Here is a 21,011-nt window from a genome sequence, read left to right as displayed (position 1 = left end):
ACCCATGACTTTAACTCTGCAATTTGCTGTCTTTTGTCCTGCTTTATTCTTGGCTGTGATGCTGTATTTGCCTGAATGAGATCGTTTACATTCTGGAATAATAATTACTGATGAATTTTCAGCAGTCTCCAGCTGTACAAAGAAAGCAGTAGTCATAAAATGAATGATCATGTTGATGTGTGGCAAAACCAATAAAATATTGTAAAGGAAAAAATAAATAAATAAAAAAGAAAGAAATAACAGCAGTATTGAAGTCCATCAGATTCTGAAATCATTTCAATTTTCTTTTTCTTACCTGTGCATCTTCAGGTATATCATGAACCCCGTCCTATTAGAAAATAAGACAATCAGTTATAGTGTAAATATTCCTAAGAGTGATGCAGTGGGAGGTGCAGAGAATTATAATTTTCTTACCTTCATTGCCTTCTTTGCCTTTCCATCAAATTCCCAAGATGATTTTGGTGTTGGGCGTCCCTTAATGACGGCAGGAATCCTAATCTGTGTGCCAGCTTGACAAATCAGACAGTCTTGTGCTCCAATGTCAATGAAAACTTCTGGTACCTCTGAAATACCATGGTTAATATAACAGGATTTAGCTCACCTTTTTCAAAAAAGTAATTGGCACATCTTCAGTAAATGAATCAATTTCATAATAAGATCAAAAGATGAATACAAAAATGGATTAAGGACTAGTACCTTGAATATCAGTGGCAGGAATCTCTCCAGTTGTATCACTTGGTTCAGATTCACCGGCTTCATTGACAGCTTTCACTCTGAATCTGTACTTCCTGAGCTCTTTCAAGTTTGGCACCACACATTCACAGGTAGGTAGAAGTTTGTCTGGTTCATTTACGCTTTTCCAGTCTGTACTGCCTTCTTCTTGCATTTCTACAATGTATCCTTTGATTGGACTGCCACCATCTTTGGCTGGAGGTTTCCATGCTAGTGTGATGCTTGACTTTGTTTTATCTTTGACTTCTGGGCGAGAAGGTGCCCCAGGTGGATCTAATAAAAAAAAAAATCAAAATATGAAGCTGATGAGATGCTAGATTTATGTACTGTAAGAATATTTTACTATGCCTGATCATATTTTATTTTTAAAATATTAAAATAGGAATGCCAAAGGAATAAATTACCTTCCAGAGAAGAGAAATATAAAAAAGTCTATTTTCATTTAGCATTAATGCTAAAACAAAGAAAGCAAACAACTAACTGGGAATAGAAAGACTACTGGCTAGCTCTTGATAGATTATTATTCTATTTACACATGATTGGTGAAAAGCTATTTTACTTTTGAGATCTCTTTGAAGAGATTCTGCAGTATTCTATACTAAAAACTTAATATAACCTACCATAAAATTAAAAAATGACTTCATCATTAGCTGTAAACTTTTGAACACAAACTGATTCTTAATGCCTTGTATTGTAGATATTGACCCTGTCCCTAATCACATAACAATCCATTATATTTCTGACAGTGCTTTACAATTATGGAAATTCTTTTACTCTGTTCATCTTTTTAATGATAGGTCTTTCCAGTGCTTAAGACAGTTTTTTACACATAGCATATATTTAATACTAGCTTGCAGAATGAATGAATAATTCACTTTTTATATATGCTCCATATAGGACTTAGATTATTTTAAGTCTTTTTTACAAATAGCTGAATTTTTTCCACAGAAAATCCATACATTACAACACGTGGTATTATTCATTAAGGACACAGTATTTTAATTTTTGAACTGATATGCTTATAGGTCTTTCAGAATTGCTTTTTATTTGACAGACTTCACAGACTATGCTTGAAGATCTTACATCTTTGTTCAGTATGTATTATTGAAAATTTAACAACCTTTTTTTTTTTTGTTACACTCCTACTGGAAGGTCTGTTTGGTGAGGGAGACATTTTCACAGTAGCTGATTAAAGAGGCAGAGGTTTATTTTAAGTATGGGAGCAAAGAGGAGCTATATAGTCCAGGGTCTTTATTATTGTGATTCCTCATACAATACTAGGTTTAATCTAAGTGTTTAAAAACTATATGAGTTTCTCTATGTGTGTGCATACACATGTATATATACATATTAGATATGTGTACTTAGTGTGTGTATATGTGTATACACACACATATATATATATATATATACTTTTGACAGTCTACATAAGCATGAAATTTTTAATTTTAATAAATAAAATAACTTGGCATAGAATAAACACAAGAAATTTAAGAGCAGAATTTTCTATTTAGTGGCTTTGTCCTTGATATATTCCAGAGATGGAAGCCTACTTACATATGGGATCTCCTGCAACTTCTGGGTCTGATGGTTCACTGGGAGGGCCAACTCCTGCAGCATTTATTGCCATTGCTCTGAACTGGTATTTAACACCTTCAATCAAACGGGGAACATTAAATTCCACGCCTTTCAAGCCCACTTTGGTTATTGGTGCTCGGCTAACACGTGACCAGTAGGCACCTCCCTCTTCTCTCTTCTCCAGCCAGTAACCAGTAATTGGAGAGCCGCCGTTGTCCAGAGGAGGAGTCCAGCTCACTAGCATCGACCCTTTGGTGCGCTCCAGAACTTTTGGTTTTCCCGGAGGTCCAGGAGTGCGGTAAGGATCTTGAATGACCACTTTATCTGATTTGCATTCATCACTGGTTCCATATTTATTCACTGCCCTAACTCGGAACTCGTACTGACCATTGGGGATAAGTTTCCAGATCTAGAAATCAAATGAATAATAATTTCTTAAAAACCATATACTTATGTTGATTTTCACTTGATTTAAAATTCAAGTCATTTGGTAGGGGAAGACTGTAAAAAGAAATAAATCTATAAACTCAATTATCTGAGTACATACACTCACGTGGAGAAAGTCTTTTAAAATAAGAATGTGTACATTTATTGAACCTAATAATTTGTCTCTCAAGTAAAAGAGAATCTGTATATCAAACAGAAATTACTAAGGGGCCTTATGTGCAAGGCGCTAAAAACTAAGGATTTTTGTGTGGAGTTTTAAGTTTAATCATTAAATTCCAAGGTCATATTAGAATGGTGTTTATTCAGGCTCAGGTCCTTTTAATGTGCATAAGAAAATACTTAGAAGAGTTTACCCCATATCTCCTCTCTACAGCAGTGTTGGTAACTTCTTCCCATTCAGCTTTCTTCCTGCTTGCATCACGCTTGTCAATGATGTAATGGGTGATCTCACTGCCACCATTGTCTAGAGGGGCATCCCATGTTAGGTAGCAAGATTCAGCTTTAATGTCAGTAACAGCAAGATTTCTTGGTGGGGACGGACGATCTGAAAAGGAACCAATGGAGGAGATTGAGAAGGAAATTCTTAAACTGATGCTGGATTTCATTCTTTTATAAGAAAGAGTATCACTTACCATATACTTCCACATGAACATTTCGGAACACTGAACCAAGGCGATTAGAAGCAGTCACCGTGTAAGTGCCTTTGTCCTCCCGGATTGCTTTGGGAATGCTAAGCTCAGTCTTTGCCTCACTTCGGGAAACTTCTTCCTTAGTTATCTTAAGTGCATCGGTGGGTTTCTCAATCACAGTTTCATTCTTGGACCACTCAATCTTAGGCATTGGAAGGCCTGTCACATCTGCGGGAATGTTAACAGGCTCTCCTGCCTTAACTTTGATGGTGTCTCCGCGAACAGCCAGGCGCAACTTAATAGTTGGAGGCACTGCAAAGAGAAGGGAAAGTGGGGGGAAAAAAATAGCACAGTCATAAGGATGTTTACACAACCTGTGAGATAAAGTGCATTCAAATGACCATTATGTTTGTATTCCACACCTTCATCATCCTGTATGACCACATTAAGAGGCAGGGATGGTTCACTTTCACCAATTTCATTGACGGCCTTGACACGGAACTCATACATTTGGTGTTCATCGAGATCTTCAACAAGAAAAGATGTGGTTGGGCAGAGGCGCTTGTTAACTCTTTCAAAGTCAGGTTTGTCATGACGCCGTTTTTCAATGATGTAGCCTTGGATGGGGCAGCCGCCATTACTGCGGGGCTCTTTCCAGTCAAGGGTGATGGTGGACTTGGTCCTTTCTGTATATGTGAGCCTCTCAGGAGATGTTGGAGGACCTTTAACCAGAGGTAGGTTGAAATGACAAGAATGAGACAAATATTCATGTATGAAATTACGTTTCACTTCAAATTACATGAAAAATAGGTTTCTATTGGCATAATGTTACATCTGTCTTTAAAATCCTCAAAATATCTCAATTACCAAAATTAAAGGCATTCATATAGGCAGAATTTTTTTTAGTAAACTTTATAGTCAAGATTATTGATTAAAAATAAATTGAGGTGCATGTATGCTTTTTTATATTTAGCATTTTAGATATTTTACCTCTGTCACTGAGAAAGCTAATTTTAATGACCTAGGAGGGCTGTCTGTGAAATTTTGATTGAATGATCAGCTGAGAGCAAAGTATTCCTGTCTCATTAACAGAAAATGGATATGTCTACTGAATACACTTTGAACCATGTTGCCTCAAGTGTTGGTTTAGGGGTGGAAAGAGAATTTAAGTGATGCTGCTATAGTTTTGTGTACTGAAGGATAAAATAGAACGAATAAACTCAGAATGGTGAAACTAGACCCAATCTATTCTTGACTATTACTGCAACCAGAAGCCGAGCTTTACTGTCTTAAGTCTAACTGTGTTCTGTTTTTTTTTCTGGCACAACCTGAGCTGCAGCAGACATTTTGAGATGGGCTGTTACAGTGAGAAGGTAATTTTGTTTCTTTTTTTGGGTGGTGGTGGAGGAGGAAGAATTCCTCTGTCTCTTGTGGAACCACAAAGACTTTGCTCTCTAGAATGGGACGTCAGCAGGCATTACCAGCTGTGTGCAGTATTAGGGCTTCATATTTGTTCATACCAGTCAAAGGAGATTTGCTTTGGTTGCTTTTTATTTGTGCTAAGGTCCAATGATTTAAGTTTTTCAGCACATAAAACCATGCCAAAAATTACACTGAAATTACAGTAAATATGGCATCCTTACAGTTGCTTGCAGTTATTTGGTTTTTACCTTTCTCATTACTCCAAATATAAATCTGGAGACTGTTGGGAGTTTGAAGCCATAAAACTCCATACATAAATGACATAACTACAAGCAATCAATACTCAGTTTATAAACAAAAAACTTTCTCTTTTACCTAGTGGGTCAACTGCAAGAATTGGTCCTATTTCAACAGGAGGGCCACAGCCAAACTTGTTCTTGGCAATCACACGGAACATATATTCTTGTCCCTCAAGGAGACCTGTGATGTCACATTTAGATCTCTCAGTCTCTATTGGTTGCCTCCAAGTGTGCATCTTAGCATCCTTTCTTTCAATAATGAAGCCTGTGATGTCACTTCCTCCATCATCTTCTGGATCAGACCAGTTAAGCAGGCACATTTTTCTGTTTGTTACAACAGGTTTCAAGTCAAGAACGGGGCCAGGGACATCTGAAAAATAAAACAGTAACAGAAAATCAATGTAGTAAGATAGTATTGCTTAGGGAAAACCCTATGGAAATCCATGTTAACATTTCTTACCAAAAACTTCTACCCGGGTTGCTGCAAATTTGGAACCACAGCTATTGGTAGCTGTAATCACATATCTGCCATGGTCTTTTCTCAATGCATTCTTGATAATTAATTCAGACTTGGTTCCAACATTCACTATTTCAACACGATCTTCATCCAGCTTGCCTTCTTCGATGGTCCACACTTTTGTTGGCACTGGACGGCCAGTCACCACAGCTGGAATCCTGAGAGTCTTCCCAGCCATAATCTGTATTCCACCCTTAACAGAAACATCTAGTTCCACAGTTGGAGGCTCTGTTGAAAGAGAACAGTCATACATTAGCTCCAGAAAGATGGGGAGGAAAAAAATCTCACCCTGGGAAAATATCCATCACCTTATTCAGGTCCCTGGTTACGTACCTTGTGGTTCAGCCACAGTAATAGGTTCTGTTTCTCCAGGCGGCCCTTCACCTGCAGCGTTGACGGCACTCACTCGAAGTTTGTAATCGGCACCCTCTCGGATTTCTCTGACCGTGTACTCACGGGGCTTGATCATCTTCTCTGTGCAGCGGGACCATTCATTTGTGCCAACCAGCTGCTTATAGACATAGTAGCCAACAATTTCCCCACCACCATTGAAAGCTGGGGGTTCCCAGGCCAGTTCAATCGTCGTGGAACTTGTGTCAGTGACTCTGGGGACAGGTGGCCCAGGTGGAGCTGGAATGAATGCACACACAGAAATCAAAACTCACTGAGGGTTTGAAAATGTGCAGTAGCTTATGCGATCCCATTTTCCCCCCACAGTATGTTACATGTAATATGGGTAAATATTGCTCTGTGAAAATTTTAAGGTATATATACGAATGTTCATAACTTTACACTGCAACCTCAACATATGTCTGTAGTTACTGCCAGTATTTAGTTTGTTTTCCAGCTTTGTGATATTACTGACATATAATGCATGTAAGTTTTAGGTGTACAACCTGATGAGTTGATATATGTATATATTACAGAATGATTACCTCAGAAATGTTAGTTAACACCACCATCCCCTCACATAATCCCCACTTTTTGGTAGCATTTAGCATCTACTCTCTTAACAACTTTCAAGCATACAAAACTTGAAAACTAGACATGACCAGTACTGTTAATTATAGTGACCACACGGCACCCTCTTTCTTATTAAGGAATTACTTACCAATTGGATCATGCGCTGTTTTGGGGTCTGAGGGGGGACTGAACTTTCCAGGTCCAGCTGCATTTTCAGCACATACTCTAAAGACATAGGTGAGTCCTTCTAATAGGCCGTCTACCTTGGTCTTCAAAGAATTCAGAAGGTTTCGGTTCACACGAGACCAGTGTGTGCTGTTCACCTCACGTTTTTCAAGCCAGTAACCCAAGATGGGGCTTCCATTATCTTTTGGTTCATTCCATGTCACTAGCATACTGTTACTGGTGACATCTTCCACAATGGGCTTATCAGGTGCATCAGGTGGTTCTGATTAAAATTTAAAAAGGCAAGTTTGAATTAATTCCCTAGTATGACATAAAAATTCAAGTTTATAAGCTGGGATAATGTATAGCAACATATGATAAAAAGGCAATGTTTAGATGCTAAAGAACCTTACCAAATGGATCTTTAGCCATAAATGGCTTTGAAACACACGGTGGTCCAGGCCCAAACCTATTTTCAGCTCTTACACGGAAGAGATACTCTTTTCCTTCAATCAACTTTGTCACTGAATATTTGCAGTGCCTAAGCGTTGAGGTGACAACCATCCATTCCGAGTCAGGTTTTGTCTTGTCTTTCTTTTCCAAAGTGTAGTTTAAAATTTCACTGCCACCATCATCAAGGGGTGGCTCCCATTTACAGAGGACTGAAGTCTTTCTGATATCTTCAAATACAAAGTTGATTGGTGGTCCTGGTATATCTGATATTTTAAAAGACAGAAGTGGTTAAAAAGTTTTGTAGCACTGCTTGCAATGGAAAATGTAAATGTTGAATGTGCTTCAGTGACATCAACTTCTGTTTTTCCTACATCTGTCTTCATATCACATTAGCTAATGAATAACAGCGTCAGTTTTCTTTGACATAGCCAGAGGAAAATGGGAATGAGGACACCTGACTGAAGCTATTTCCCACTTCTTTTAACTGCCCCCATGAACTCTTATATTAACTTCCTTCCATTGGAAAGTGTAGTTTCACCTACTTACCTAGCACACAGACGGTACATGGAGCTTTTGCAATACCATGGTCATTTTCAGCTTTGATCATAAATAGTCCATGATCGGGTCGGACAGAATCTCGGACACGGAGCTGAGATTCTCCTTTCTTACTATTGTCGATACTCAGACGCTGTGTCAGAGGCAGGACGAACGGTTGTTCTTCTTGAACTTCACCCTTCCTTCTCCTAACCAAGGGTTCTACCCGCTTCTTAATCTCCTCTGGTGTGATAATACTTTCATCCTTTAGCCATGTAATTGTTGGGTAAGGTGACCCAGAAATAATTGCATCAAGTGCTATTTCATCACCTCTTCTGACTTCTAGGCTTGATTTCATAATGACTTTCGGGGCATCTGTAATGATTAAAAGCAATCATTGTTTTCAGTTCTGATGAAAATGTCTGAAGTGAAGTGAAGTCGCTCAGTCATGTCCGACTCTTTGCAACCCCATGGTCTGTAGCCTACCAGGCTCCTCCGTCCATGGAATTTTCCAGGCAAGAGTACTGGAGTGGATTGCCATTTCCTTCTCCAGGGGATCTTCCTGATCTAGGGACCAAACCCGGGTCTCCCGCATTGCAGGCAGACACTTTACCATCTGAGCCACCTGGGAAGCCCTGTCTTACAAAACATTATTCTCATTTCTTTCATGATAGGAAGATGGCTAACCCATTAAACACGACTTACCAATAGGATCCACAGCTTTAGTTGGAGGAGTGGCCCGAGAGGGTTCGCTGATACCAGCAGCATTTTCTGCTCGCACACGGAATTGGTATTCCTTTCCCTCTTCAAGGCCTTTTGCAGTATAGGTCAGGACTGGGACCAGGTGTTCGTTGCATCTCTTCCACCTCTCTTCACCTTTAGCTATCTTCTCTATGATGTAACCCATTATCTTGCTTCCTCCGTCATACAAAGGTGGCTTCCATGTAATAGTCATTGCCTCAGCTGTAGGATTATGTACCTCAACGTCTACAGGCGGATCAGGGGGTTCTGGAGTACAAGAATAAAACCTGTTAATATAGGGAAACTCATCTTCTTAAAAAAAAAAAAAGCACAACTCCTAGCTTTATGATGTTCACACTCAAACTTACGCTTTGGATCTTGAGCAATGACTGGATTCTTCAGTTCAATATATTCGCCTCCACCAATCTTGTTGACAGCTTTAACACGGAAGAAGTATTCACCATTTGGTATGAGATCCTTGACAGTCCAAGACAGTTTGTTCTCACCAGACATGACTGGTATGTACGTCCTCCTCCCAGCTTCTCTGCGTTCCAGGACATAATGAAGAATTGGGCTTCCACCATCATTTTCTGGAGGTTCCCAAGTTAATTTACAAGAACTCTTGGTCACGTCACTTGCTTTAAGATCTCTGCATGGCCCAGGTAGGCCTATTAAAAATCAAAATAATAATTATTATTATAACCCGAAAAGGTTGGGTATTAAGAGCACACACTTTCTCTGTGTAGGACACGGTAGGCCATTTAGCATCCTTGATTCTGAACTATTAAATGTCGGTAGCTCCCCCTTAGTTTTGTTCCAAGCAAAAGTGGCCCCCCAAATTTCCAAATGCTATTCACCACCATGTGTGGGGGAAGGGGCAGAAAATGTTACCACCCCTGGTTGAGAACACTATGAAAACTTGAAAATACAATTAATAAATGAATATTGGTTATTTAAACATTCTTTGGGTATATCTCTTTTTCAAATTGCTATTTTCATATGCAAATAATTACAACAGAAGTAAACAAATGCAATCAGAGTTTAGCAATTTCATTTTAGAATTGCTTTGCTTCTCATGTGATAAGAAATAATCTGAAAGGACATTTAGTTTACAAATAGTCAACTCATGAAGCCATTTCTACTAGCACTGCAGAGTTAACCAATTTTCCCAACATGTAAAGCATAGCTGGTATTTCATCAAAGAATGATTACCTATGACTTTGACATTGATTGAGGCAGTTGCTGAGCCAAGCTTATTCTCTAGGGTAATGGTGTAAATGCCAGCATCGGCACGGACACTCTTGGGCACTTCGAGGTGTGCAGAGATGTGATCGTTCTTCATGGTTAATCTGTCACTTGCTTTAACTTCTTTGCCATCTTTATGCCAACTAACAGTTGGAACTGGGACAGCTCTGAAGGGAACAGGAATGCTTAACTTTTCACCTTCAATGACAACAATGTCGTGAGTCTCCAGATCAATTGTTGGCTTGCCTGTAATCCAAAAGGGGGAAAAAAATCGTATGTCAAAATGCAATGCAGGAGTAAAGTTTGCTTTATTAATTGTAAAAAAAAACTGTGTTCTTACAGTCTGGGTCTTTGGCAACCACATTTTCAGAGATTTCAGATGGCTCACTGACTCCAACAGCATTGACAGCTCTCACTCTCAGCACATACTCCTTGTCGGGCACAACACCTTCTTCAACCTTGAATTTCAAGTCTTTTATTGGGCGAGAATTAACTCGCATCCATTTCTCAGTGCCTACTGGACACATTTCAACATGGTATCCTATAATAGGACTTCCACCATTTTTCTCTGGAGGTTTCCAAGCAATGGCAATGTGCTTTCTCCCAGCATCAGTAACATGCAGGTCAAGAGGAGGTGAAGGAGGACCTTAAAAGACAGTGAAATGTTTGCATCCATAATCTCATCATCAAACTCTGGACAATATCCTTTGTAAACTAAGCACTACTTACTTGTTGGATCTTCAATTTTCAGGATTTCTGTTGGTTCACTTGGGTGGCCAACTCCAGCCTCATTCTCTGCCCGAACCTGAAACTGGACCTCTGTTCCTTCAATGACATCAGTTACTCTAAAGTGACAATCAGGTCCTGAGGTCTTTCCAGCTTTCACCCAACGGGTACCTAATTTTTCTTTCTTCTCAATGACATATCTATTGAAATAACAAGCATTTTGTTAACACTAATAAAGAATTTTCAGCCAGATGTAATTTTTTCTTTATGAGTTAATTAACATTCTACCTCTGTATTGGTCTTCCACCATCATTTTTAGGTGGTTCCCACTTCAGGTCAATGTGTCCTTTCGTCACATCAACCACCGCCAGAGCATAGGGTGGTCCAGGCGTGGCTGAAAGCAAAATTTTCGTTGGTTAGAAACACCAGGGAGAAAAGTGACAATCTCCTCTAAATGGTGGCACAAAAATGAAGTTAGAGAGCATACTAAAGGTGTCTTTGGCCAGGACAGAGTCCTCAACTTCACAGTAGTCACTCTGTCCTATGGCGTTTTCTGCAGCAACTCGAAACACGTATAATGAGCCCTCTGTCAGTGGGGTCACTGTGCACTTGGTGTCCTTTACAGTTGTGTCCACTGTTTGCCAGCCTTTCCGTCTCACATCTCTCTTTTCCACAATGTAGTTGGTGATGGGCGACCCGCCATCTTTCTCAGGAACTGTCCACTTTAGGTCTGCTGTATTTTTTGTAATATTGATCACTTCAAGCCAGCGAGGTGGTGATGGGGGATCTGAAGGAAAAAAAATACTCAGTTTCTTATTGTCCAATATTCAGTCTGCACTCAATTTTCTAGTAGTCACTAAGAACCCAGATAGCAAAGATGAAATAATCAAAAGTGACTTACAGAGCTTCTCCCGGCAAAGCACAGGGTCGCTGGGCTCACTGGGCTCACTTTCCCCGGCCTTGTTCACAGCTCTAACTCGAAATGAGTATTCCTGCCCTTCCATGAGACCTGGGAGCAAATGCTGGGTGGTGGGAACCCCTTCAGCCACTCGGACCCAGTCCTCCGTGCCAGTCTTTAGCATTTCAATGACATAAGAATCTATCTTTGCCCCTCCATCATGTTCTGGCTTTGTCCAGTTCAGCATTAATGATGTTCTGCCTATATCTTTCACAACTGGTTTTCCAGGGGGCCATGGAGGGTCTGCAAGCCAATGAAATGAAATCATTATTTAGGTTTGTCAAAAGGAATTAATATAAGCTTCAAAACAATCACAGAAAATAAATGAATCATACCTATGGCATCCTTTATTAAGATTGGCTCAGTTGATTTGCTTGGTTTTCCAGGTCCAGCAGGATTTTCAGCCAGCACACGGAATCGGTATTTTTTCTTATTTGTGAGACCTTTCACTCTGAATTAGGAACAAAGTGTGAGTTGAATACCATGATGAAAAGCAGAAAATTCTATTTATTTCACACAGAAGAAGGTAATTTATTTAAAAATTGGTTTGGCAATTTAAATGAAAATATTTCAATATAAATTAAAAATTGCCTTTTCATGATCACACACAAGATTTGGTCACATGTACCAATCTAATTATAATATCTATAATAATAATCATTAATATACTGGAGGACCAAACACTTTGGAACTTCCATAAAGTTGATATTTTATGGTAAGAAATTAAATGTGTCCTTCAACGGAATTTATGTCTTTTTTGAAATTATGTGGTAATAGAAAAGTAAAAATAATTAAAAATTTTATAGTAATATATAATCAGATATATTCAAAAGGAATGCTAAAGAATGAAAATTTTATTTTAACATTGTGATGGAGAGCTTGGGCGTACCTGTATGTGGTGTCCTTTATTGGCATCTTATTGCATCTAACCCATTTATCACTTTCAGGATCTAATCGTTCAACCCAGTATCCTGTGATGGGGCTGCCACCATCGTCATCTGGCTCACACCATGTGAGGGTCACTGCATCTTTAGTGATGTCAGAAGGTTCTAGGCGAGTTGGAGGTCCAGGCGAATCTACAGACAGGATAATTGTATGGGTTATATAGCCTTTATACAAATATGACAACTAAATATACATTTAACATAAGTATCCTTTATTTTTTCTTTAAACTAACTGGTTACTGAGAAACTTACCAAACGGAAACTTGGCTGTTATTGGAGTGGCCTGGACTGGCTCACCAACACCATACATGTTTTCTGCAGCAACTCTAAAGATGTATTCTTTATTGGGTATTAGCTTGGTTGCCTTGAACTTGGTATCCTTGACAGTTGATGAGAGCTTGTGCCACATATCACTGTCAGTGGCTCTTCTCTCCACCACATAATTTGTGATTTTAGATCCACCATCATCACGTGGTGGGTTCCATGTGAGAAGACACGAATCGTTGGTCACGTCTGTGATGTCAAAAGCAGCTGGGGGTCCGGGTTTATCTGTGGATGGCATTACATACTCAGAAAAAACCACCTTTTAAAATCATGTTTTATTTTCAAAAGTAGCTAGAGTGAGTTTGCTCGTGTTTAAAATGAGCACCTCCCTCACCTAAGACGTTGACTTCCACCACGGCGGTGGCCCGCCCACAGACGTTCACAGCCTCGATGATGTACGTCCCAGTGTCACTTCTCTTACTATCCATGATTGTCACTGTGGACTTTTTAGGAACGTTTTCAATGGTGATTCTTTTGTCCTGTTTCAGAAGCATATCGGCCTTTGTCCAGGTTATTTTAGGTTCAGGTTTGCCGGTTACAGTGGCAGGAAGTTCAATCTTAGTTCCTGCTTTTACAGTGAGACCCGCGAGGAGCTTCACATCCAGGAAAATTTCTGGAGCCTCTAAATTGGAAAAGATTATTTAAGATGTTAGCAAGTTCAGGTGGAGTTAAAGTCAGAAGTCTTGACTAACAAAGCAAAAACCTAAAGTAAGTACCCTGTGTGTCTATAGCCTGGATTTCTTCTGTGGGTTTGCTTGGCTTGCTAGCTCCTAGCCTGTTCAAGGCCTTCACACGGTAGGCATACCACTGGCCTTCTTCAAGACCTGTCACTTCCATTCTGTCAGAAAATAAAAGAGGATATTTTACTTTAGTGCATTTCATCTGTCCCACTGTGTAGTATTCATATTATTTCCAAAATTAATACCCCTGGTATAATACTATCCTTTAATTCTGGATTGCTTCAATATTTTAATTAATAGAAATCTTGATTAAAGGGTAAGTTCAGCAGCACTTTAAAAAATTAGACAGGCACACCAAAGAAGTTCTAAACTTAACATTTAGACTTTCCAAAATAAAGCTCATGTAGTAAGAGTAAATATTTACTCTTATGTCAAATAATTTGAAAACTTACTTTGTTTCTGCCACTGGTTCTCCACAGGCAACCCATCGATCAGAACCACGTGGACATTTTTCAACTATATATCCTTTGATGCGTGAGCCACCATCATGCTTAGGTGGATCCCATGTTAGGAAGATGCTCTTGGCTGTTCGATCTCTCCACTTAACATTCTCTGGTGGGTCAGGTACCGCTATAGCATTTTAAAGAGAGAGAGTCAGTCTTAGATAGACCATCTATGAAATCTCTATGTTGCCAACCTGTGTCTTTCCCCCATAACTTCAACTCCAGGTCTAAAGCAAAAACAGGTGTGAATTCCCTGGTGGTCCAGGGGTTAGGACTCCACATTTTTACTGCTATAACCTAGGTTCAATCCCATAAGCCACACAAGTGTGGCCAAAAAATAAATCAGTAAAAAATAAAAATAAAAACAGGTGACAAGAGGTTAGGTAAGAAATTATCAAGGATGTACTCACTTGCAGGAGCTGACATATTTACAGGTTCATCAACATATGCAGGTTCTCCGGGGCCACACTTGTTACGAGCACAGACTTTAAATAAATATTCTTTTCCTTGAAGAAGATCAGGAACTGTGAATTCTAGGTCAGTCACAGAGTCTGTAACCTGGGACAAAGCAATACAATTAATTAGTTGTTTTCCAAAACTCTCTGCCCAAGTCAAAAGGTTTTTCCATGAACAGAGTTTTGAATGCTAAGGATGATTCTTGTGTTAATTTCATATAAAGGAAAAAGTTGCAAAGAAAGATACAAAATAATATTTGACCCTTAATATAAGGTGTAATTGTTTTATAATTTATATGTATTAATAAGTCAGCAAATAAGGTGTTGATTCTTTCTACCAGCTTGGTAAGTAGAAGTATGATAAATCAAGGTTAAAGGAAAGTAATGGTATAAACTGGGGAGAGAAAATGGCAGATTAGGCCAACTAAGGTTATCTAGTGGAGTGAGAAGTAAGATGACCAGTACTTAGTGTCCTTAGAATGGCTTATAGCCCTTTTAAAAGGACATACTGGATACTAAGCCGGTACTAAGTAAATAAGTAGGTTTTGCTTTATTTTTTTTCTTTACAAACTTAGTTGAAGATCTGGTAAAGCTCATAGAACGAGGCAATTACACCAAATCTTGGTTGAACTACCTCAGGAAGCATTAGCATCAATACATTTTAAAAAGATTGAGGTACTTTTTCAGCAGTGTCAAGGTAAAAACATTTAACTCTGCAAGGCATCTCACGATTTCCCCCATTCTCTTTTCTGGAGTTGGTGCATTGCTGCTCAAAACTCACTTTGGTCCATGTTTTCCGGCTGACTTCACGCTTTTCAATAACATATCCAGTTAATGGACTTCCTCCATCGTCTTCTGGTGGTTCCCAAGTCAAATGTACTGAGTCCCTGGTTATATCACCAAATTTCAGTTCTTTGGGTGCACTTGGGCGAGCTGAAAAAAAATTCAGTCAGAATCATTAATAGCTTGAACCAATATTTGTTAGTACTGTCAAATCACCTTATATGATAAAAGGTTAGCTCCTTACCAATTACATTGACATCAATCTCCCCAGAAATTGCTTTTGCACGATTTTCTAACTTCAGTGTATAAATGCCCTTGTCTGGACGTTCACTCGGAGAAATGACAAGCTCGGCGTAGGCAGACAGAGTTTTCATTTTCACCCGGTCCCCTGCTTCTAGTACTTTATCTCCAGAAGACCAGGTAGCAGTTGGCCTTGGATAGCCTGTACTTGGAACCAGGATCTTGATGGGATTTGGCACAATAACTTCCAGACCATCTTTAAATGCACTTAAATCCATTGTTGGTTCAGCTACCAAAGAGAAAAATTAATGACTTTCCAATACTGTATTTAAATCCCAATACCCCCAAAGAAGCGATGTGCTGTTCCCAAATCGAACAATGAAATATCCATTTACCGTCAGCATCATCAGCAGTTAGAGGACCAAGAATTTCAGACGGATCTGAAACACCAGCTTCATTTTCTGCAGATACGCGATATAAATACTTATTTCCTTTTTGTAATCCAGTAACCTAAAATTAGGAATCAATATTTGTAAAAATATATATATACATTTAAGTCCCCAGTCATATACTGTTTATTTTAGATACACATGCCCTACCTTGTAAGTCAGTTCAGGGACAAGTTTCTTATTGCAACGAATCCAATCGTCTTTTCCTTCTTCACATCGTTCAATTATATAGCCCAAAATTGGGCCTCCTCCATCTTTCAGAGGAGGTTCCCATGTGAGCTGAACTGAGGACTGAGTCTGATCGGAGGCATTTAGGTTCACAGGAGGACTTGGTCTCTCTGGATTGGAAGAAAGAATTGGAGCATGCCATTTAATTCTTTTACCACTAGTGCTACCTGGGAAGCCCCCATTTAATTCAGTGACAGATTTCTTAAGACAATGCAGTCATCATTTCGATCATCCCCATAGTCACTGGATAAAAGCAGGCACAGTCTGCATTTCTACAGTTTTGTTCAAATGTCTCTGATGTTCTTTGCATTAACTTTGATTTATTTTAATTGATAGGCTTAGTTTCTTGATTTAGCGGAGTACTTATTTCCCCTTTTTTGATGAACTTACCAATCGGATCAGCAACTTTGATGAAAGGTGTGGCTGCACTTGGTTTTCCAACTCCAATTCGGTTTTGAGCCCTGACCCGGAAGCTATACTCTTGTCCTTCCACCACATCAGTGACAGTTGCAGACAGGTCTTCGGCTCGCACTGTCATGGCAGTTTCCCATCTGATAGAAGTCTTGTCCCTTAACTCAATGACGTAGTTTGTGATCTCAGCACCTCCATCATACTCTGGTGGCTCCCATGTCAGTGAGACACCAAATCTGTTCACATCAGTGATTGTTACATTCAGAGGAGGGCCTGGAACATCTGCATTTCATCACAGAAGAAAACATGGGCTTTCAGTTATCTCAGGGATAAAAGCAGAGATAAGCTACTTTTCAATCGACTTAAAAAAGTCTTCTTACCATATTTACTCCTTGCTTCTACAGGACTGTCAGTTTCCACTGGCTCACCAGTGCCAACTCTGTTCCTTGCACTCACTCGGAACAGGTACTCAACTCCTCCTTTCTGTAGTCCAGTGACAGTAAACTCACAGCTGTCTGCACGGTCAGTGGCCAGAACCCACGTCTTTCTCTTGATGTCACGTCTTTCAACAACATAACCTATGATTTTGCTTCCACCATCACTTAGTGGTTCTTCCCAAGCGAGGCTCACTTCACCATCAAATGTCTCTGTCACTTCTAAGTTACGTACTGGCCCGGGAACATCTGAAATTCACATATACAATTTTTTTTTAGTGTATTATCACATTTTTAGTTGTGCTTTGCCAGTAAAGTCCAAGTGACTCAAAGACTTACCAATAACTTTTAAATTGATGAATCCTTCTGCTTTTCCATGTTTGTTCTGAAGCACAATTTTATACCTTCCTTTGTCTCCTTTCTTGGCTGCTAAAATTCTGAAGGAAGTTTGTTCAGCTGTGGTATCAACTGTTTTTGAAGAGAGGGGTTCATTTTCTTTAAACCACTCAGCTTCTGCTTTGGGGTAGGCATAGTAGGGCACCACCATCGTCAGAGGCTGGCCAACATCAACCACCAGGTCTTGGTCAGCCGTCTTGATTTTAGGTGCAGCTAGTGAGAAAAATCATATGTGAATGTTTTTGAGTGCTTTACTATAGTCCAGAGATGCCCTAGCTGTTTCACTATGGATTTGTCAGCAAATACTAGTTACATAACCTTGGAAGCATATCACAGTAACTTAACAGTGGAAAGAACACTAGCTGACTTCACGTTCTCAACAGCTTACTTGACAAATTATCAGACTCTGAAGAACAGAGGATTAAAGATGACATGAAACCATAAAACCTCCATTCTTTGCTGTTAATAACAGCCCTAAATATAGTGCATAAAACATGCTTTTTGTTTTATATAGAGTAGGCACCTCATACTCAGTTCAAGATAAATCAGACAAACTTGTTCTTATGTACAAGAGGTGTATTAATGGCTTTTTCAAAATGTCAACCTACAGGGATGTCTTAGAAGCCTGGGTCAGAATGAGAACAGACCTAAGGGGCCCCACAGGGACTTGGAAAGTAGAAAAGAACAGGGCTGGCTCTAGGCCTGGGTTTGCTGGGGAGACTCACAGGCCAATAGGTTAATTCTAGGAGTTAATGAACAGCTGCCACACGCCAGGAACTGTGCTGGATTTTGGTAAGTAAAGAGCAAGACTCTTGGTGGTAAGAGGAATTCGAATAGTTAACATGTGGACAGGGCTTAATAGGAATAAAAGGGTCTCACAAACATTTTCTCATTAACTATGAAATCTGAAACCAGCACAGTATCTGTAGTATTGTAAGGGTATCTGAAGATAAAAGAAAGGGACTTACCTGCCAGTTCAAGCTTAGCTCTGGCTTCTTTGTCTTTGGCAATAAACCTGTATTCACCCTGGTCACGGGGCTTGATATCGCAAATCTGTAGCCTGTGTATCTTTCCTTCACTCATCATCTGGTGTTTGTCACCCTGGACGATAATCATGTTGTTTTTGAGCCACTGGACTTCCACCTTATCTTTGTTGAGCTCAGCTAAAAAGACAACATCAGCACCAGGGGCTTCAAGGATGTCTTGGGGAGGTCTGATGATCTCAACAGGGATTTCTGAAAAGAAAATGTGAAATAAATACAAACATGTTTATATTGGGATTAACAACATTTGAAGACTGGTACTAATATTAAAAATCATCCTTTCATGTAATATGTACCTTCCACAAAAAGTCTAGCTCGAGATTTCCTGTCTTCTACTCCACAAGCATATTCACACTCATCATCCAGCCTGCAGTCTTTTATAATGAGTCTATGTATGCTGCCATCTTTTTCAAATTTGTATCTAGAAGAAGAGATTGAATTATTGGTTAGCTTTTATAAGGACCACTAAATTGCCAAACATGTATATGTATATACAGCTAAGAAATAGAGATTGAGATGTTCTCACATACTTTTTGCCTTCTTTAATTTCTCTCCCATTTCTGTACCATTTTACATTTGCTTTCTCTCTGGAGAGCTGGCAGGAGAAGACGGCATCGTCAAACTCAGTGACTGTCTGGTCTTCAAGGTGTTCCACAAATTCTGTAGGGGCTTCTATGATGAGAAGCTCAGCAACAGATTTATCTTGTCCTGCAGTGACCACGTATTCACCCTCATCTGGGAAGCCACAATCTTTAATGATTAGAGAGTGCTTATATTTGTCAATTCTATATAAGACACGGTTGTCAAAAGCCACTTCTTCTCCATTTTTGGTCCACTTCAGTGTTACGTTGAGCCGGTTCACCTTACACCAGAATGTGACAGATTTCTTCTCCATTGTTTCAATATCTTTAAGAGGTTCAATGATCCTAAGATCTTCCTCTGTTGGAAAGAAGAAGAATGTGGATTTTAGTTGTTCTCATAATAGAAATTGATTTTTAAAATCTCTAATGTCAAATAAGTGACTTACCTTCTACTATTAGATTGGCTGCACTCTTAACATTTTCACCTCTGTGATTGGTCAGAGACACACTATAGTTGGCTTGATCATCTAATCGTGCATTTCTAATTCTGAGGGTGTAGACCAGGTCTTTTTGGAGAATAACGTATTTCGAACTATCAAATATGGCTTCGTCATTTCTGAACCATTTGGCTTTGGCACCTTCGGTGTTGACCTCACAGTTAAAGACGGCTTCTTGTTGTTCCTTCACACGGGTGTCCTTCAGAGGAACTATGATCCTGAGTTTTTCTGAAAGCAATCAGGAAGACTTTATAGTATGAAGGACCAAAGTGGTAGATGCAAATGTAAGTCAATCCAAGAAGCACAAACACACTTACCAATTACAGTCAAGTGAGCTGCTGCTCTGGCAGCCCCAACCATGACTACATAAGTGCCCATATCTTGTAATGTGGCGTCTTTCACAACTAGAACTCTCTTTTTGCCATCAGCGATGACATCATATTTATCTCCAGATTCAAGAGTCTTATCATCTCTCTTCCACTGGACTTCAAAGCTTTCCTTTGATATAGAGCAGACAAATTCAGCCTTTTCTCCTTCAAGTATTTCAAGGTTTTGAGGCTTTGAGATAAATTCAGCAGCAAGTTCTGGAACGAAAAATTACAAGATATTGAAAACTTAAGCATTTGTACCTTAAATGCAACAAGCATGATTTTCTTAAAATAGCATTCATTGTAATTTTCATACCATGAACTTTGACTTTGCCGTCGGTTCGAGAACTTGGGAGTCGGCAGTTGTAGTTGCCAGCATCTTCCAGGTGAGCATTCTGAATGATCAGGATTCTCTTTCGTCCATCAGTAAGTATTTCGTATCTTCCTGTTTCAATGATCTCTTCATCTCCTTTGTACCAAGTTACTTCTGCTCCAGGCTTGGAGACCTCACAAACCAGTTTTACAGTGTCTGTTTCATTAACTTCAATGTTGGCAAGATTTTTTGTAAAGACAGCTTCTTCTTCTGCAAGAAGAATTTTTTTAAAAAATGAATTAAACTGGAGATTTCCACCCCCCCCCCCCCCCCCCGCCCAACACATATACTTCTGCAGAGAAAGACTTCATTCTTACCCAGAACTGTCAGCATGCCAGAAGTTCTTGCTGTCCTTACTTCACAGGAATATTCTGCTTCATCATCCAGTAGACATTTGTTGATAACAAGAATGCGGACTGCTCCCTTAGATATGATGTCATATTTTTTGCCCTTTTTAATTTCAGCACCATCTTTAAACCAGTGAACCTTTATTTAAGATAAACAAATACCTTTATCAGTTTTCTTATTCCTTCACATGTATATCCTTGAGAGGAACTATGATCCTAAGCTCTTCTAAAAGCAGTCAGTAAGACTTTATATTATTAAGAAGAACTAAAGTGATAAATATAACCAAACCCCCCCAAAACAAGAATAAACGTCTTAAATTATTAAGTGAACAGCTGCGATACTACTATCAGGTATTAAAAATAATGGGATCATATAAGTGTAGAGTCAGAGGGCTTTGGATTTCATGCAGACCAACTCCTTTGTTTTCCAGATGTGTAAACTGAGACTCAAAGTTGACTCTCCTATGGTAGTTAATGGCTACCAGGAGTATTTAGTTGAGAGATATGAAATTGCTGATATTTGATTGTTTTTAACTTAAGAAAAAT

At 39.3% G+C, this 21,011-nt stretch overlaps 1 protein-coding gene across 5 annotated transcripts in view; it reads right to left on the bottom strand.

The window, feature by feature from the left end:
• The window catches only part of TTN (titin), a 274,868-nt gene that overhangs the window by 75,127 nt on the left and 178,730 nt on the right, over positions 1–21,011 (bottom strand). For all 5 annotated transcript variants that reach the window (XM_052636390.1, XM_052636391.1, XM_052636392.1 and 2 more), the window contains 43 exons: positions 20,436–20,604; positions 20,062–20,328; positions 19,695–19,961; positions 19,327–19,605; positions 18,830–19,238; positions 18,596–18,720; positions 18,225–18,491; positions 17,200–17,469; positions 16,807–17,109; positions 16,406–16,708; positions 15,938–16,125; positions 15,734–15,848; positions 15,343–15,627; positions 15,097–15,248; positions 14,271–14,418; positions 13,810–13,987; positions 13,394–13,515; positions 13,012–13,299; positions 12,606–12,902; positions 12,299–12,485; positions 11,745–11,860; positions 11,353–11,652; positions 10,939–11,238; positions 10,740–10,845; positions 10,455–10,651; positions 10,066–10,371; positions 9,693–9,971; positions 8,849–9,148; positions 8,445–8,747; positions 7,752–8,114; positions 7,166–7,468; positions 6,736–7,035; positions 5,958–6,254; positions 5,568–5,852; positions 5,184–5,477; positions 3,809–4,108; positions 3,390–3,698; positions 3,111–3,301; positions 2,290–2,719; positions 697–1,005; positions 415–563; positions 296–328; positions 3–132 (listed from right to left, as the gene is read on the bottom strand). In XM_052636390.1, coding sequence (XP_052492350.1) covers positions 3–132; positions 296–328; positions 415–563; positions 697–1,005; positions 2,290–2,719; positions 3,111–3,301; positions 3,390–3,698; positions 3,809–4,108; positions 5,184–5,477; positions 5,568–5,852; positions 5,958–6,254; positions 6,736–7,035; positions 7,166–7,468; positions 7,752–8,114; positions 8,445–8,747; positions 8,849–9,148; positions 9,693–9,971; positions 10,066–10,371; positions 10,455–10,651; positions 10,740–10,845; positions 10,939–11,238; positions 11,353–11,652; positions 11,745–11,860; positions 12,299–12,485; positions 12,606–12,902; positions 13,012–13,299; positions 13,394–13,515; positions 13,810–13,987; positions 14,271–14,418; positions 15,097–15,248; positions 15,343–15,627; positions 15,734–15,848; positions 15,938–16,125; positions 16,406–16,708; positions 16,807–17,109; positions 17,200–17,469; positions 18,225–18,491; positions 18,596–18,720; positions 18,830–19,238; positions 19,327–19,605; positions 19,695–19,961; positions 20,062–20,328; positions 20,436–20,604 — 10,519 coding nt within the window. The remainder of the gene's footprint in view (positions 1–2; positions 133–295; positions 329–414; positions 564–696; positions 1,006–2,289; positions 2,720–3,110; positions 3,302–3,389; positions 3,699–3,808; positions 4,109–5,183; positions 5,478–5,567; positions 5,853–5,957; positions 6,255–6,735; positions 7,036–7,165; positions 7,469–7,751; positions 8,115–8,444; positions 8,748–8,848; positions 9,149–9,692; positions 9,972–10,065; positions 10,372–10,454; positions 10,652–10,739; positions 10,846–10,938; positions 11,239–11,352; positions 11,653–11,744; positions 11,861–12,298; positions 12,486–12,605; positions 12,903–13,011; positions 13,300–13,393; positions 13,516–13,809; positions 13,988–14,270; positions 14,419–15,096; positions 15,249–15,342; positions 15,628–15,733; positions 15,849–15,937; positions 16,126–16,405; positions 16,709–16,806; positions 17,110–17,199; positions 17,470–18,224; positions 18,492–18,595; positions 18,721–18,829; positions 19,239–19,326; positions 19,606–19,694; positions 19,962–20,061; positions 20,329–20,435; positions 20,605–21,011) is intronic.

Source organism: Budorcas taxicolor, chromosome 2 (genome assembly GCF_023091745.1).
Source record: "Budorcas taxicolor isolate Tak-1 chromosome 2, Takin1.1, whole genome shotgun sequence".
Lineage (NCBI taxonomy): Eukaryota > Metazoa > Chordata > Mammalia > Artiodactyla > Bovidae > Budorcas > Budorcas taxicolor.
This window is presented reverse-complemented; position numbering and strand designations above follow the sequence as displayed.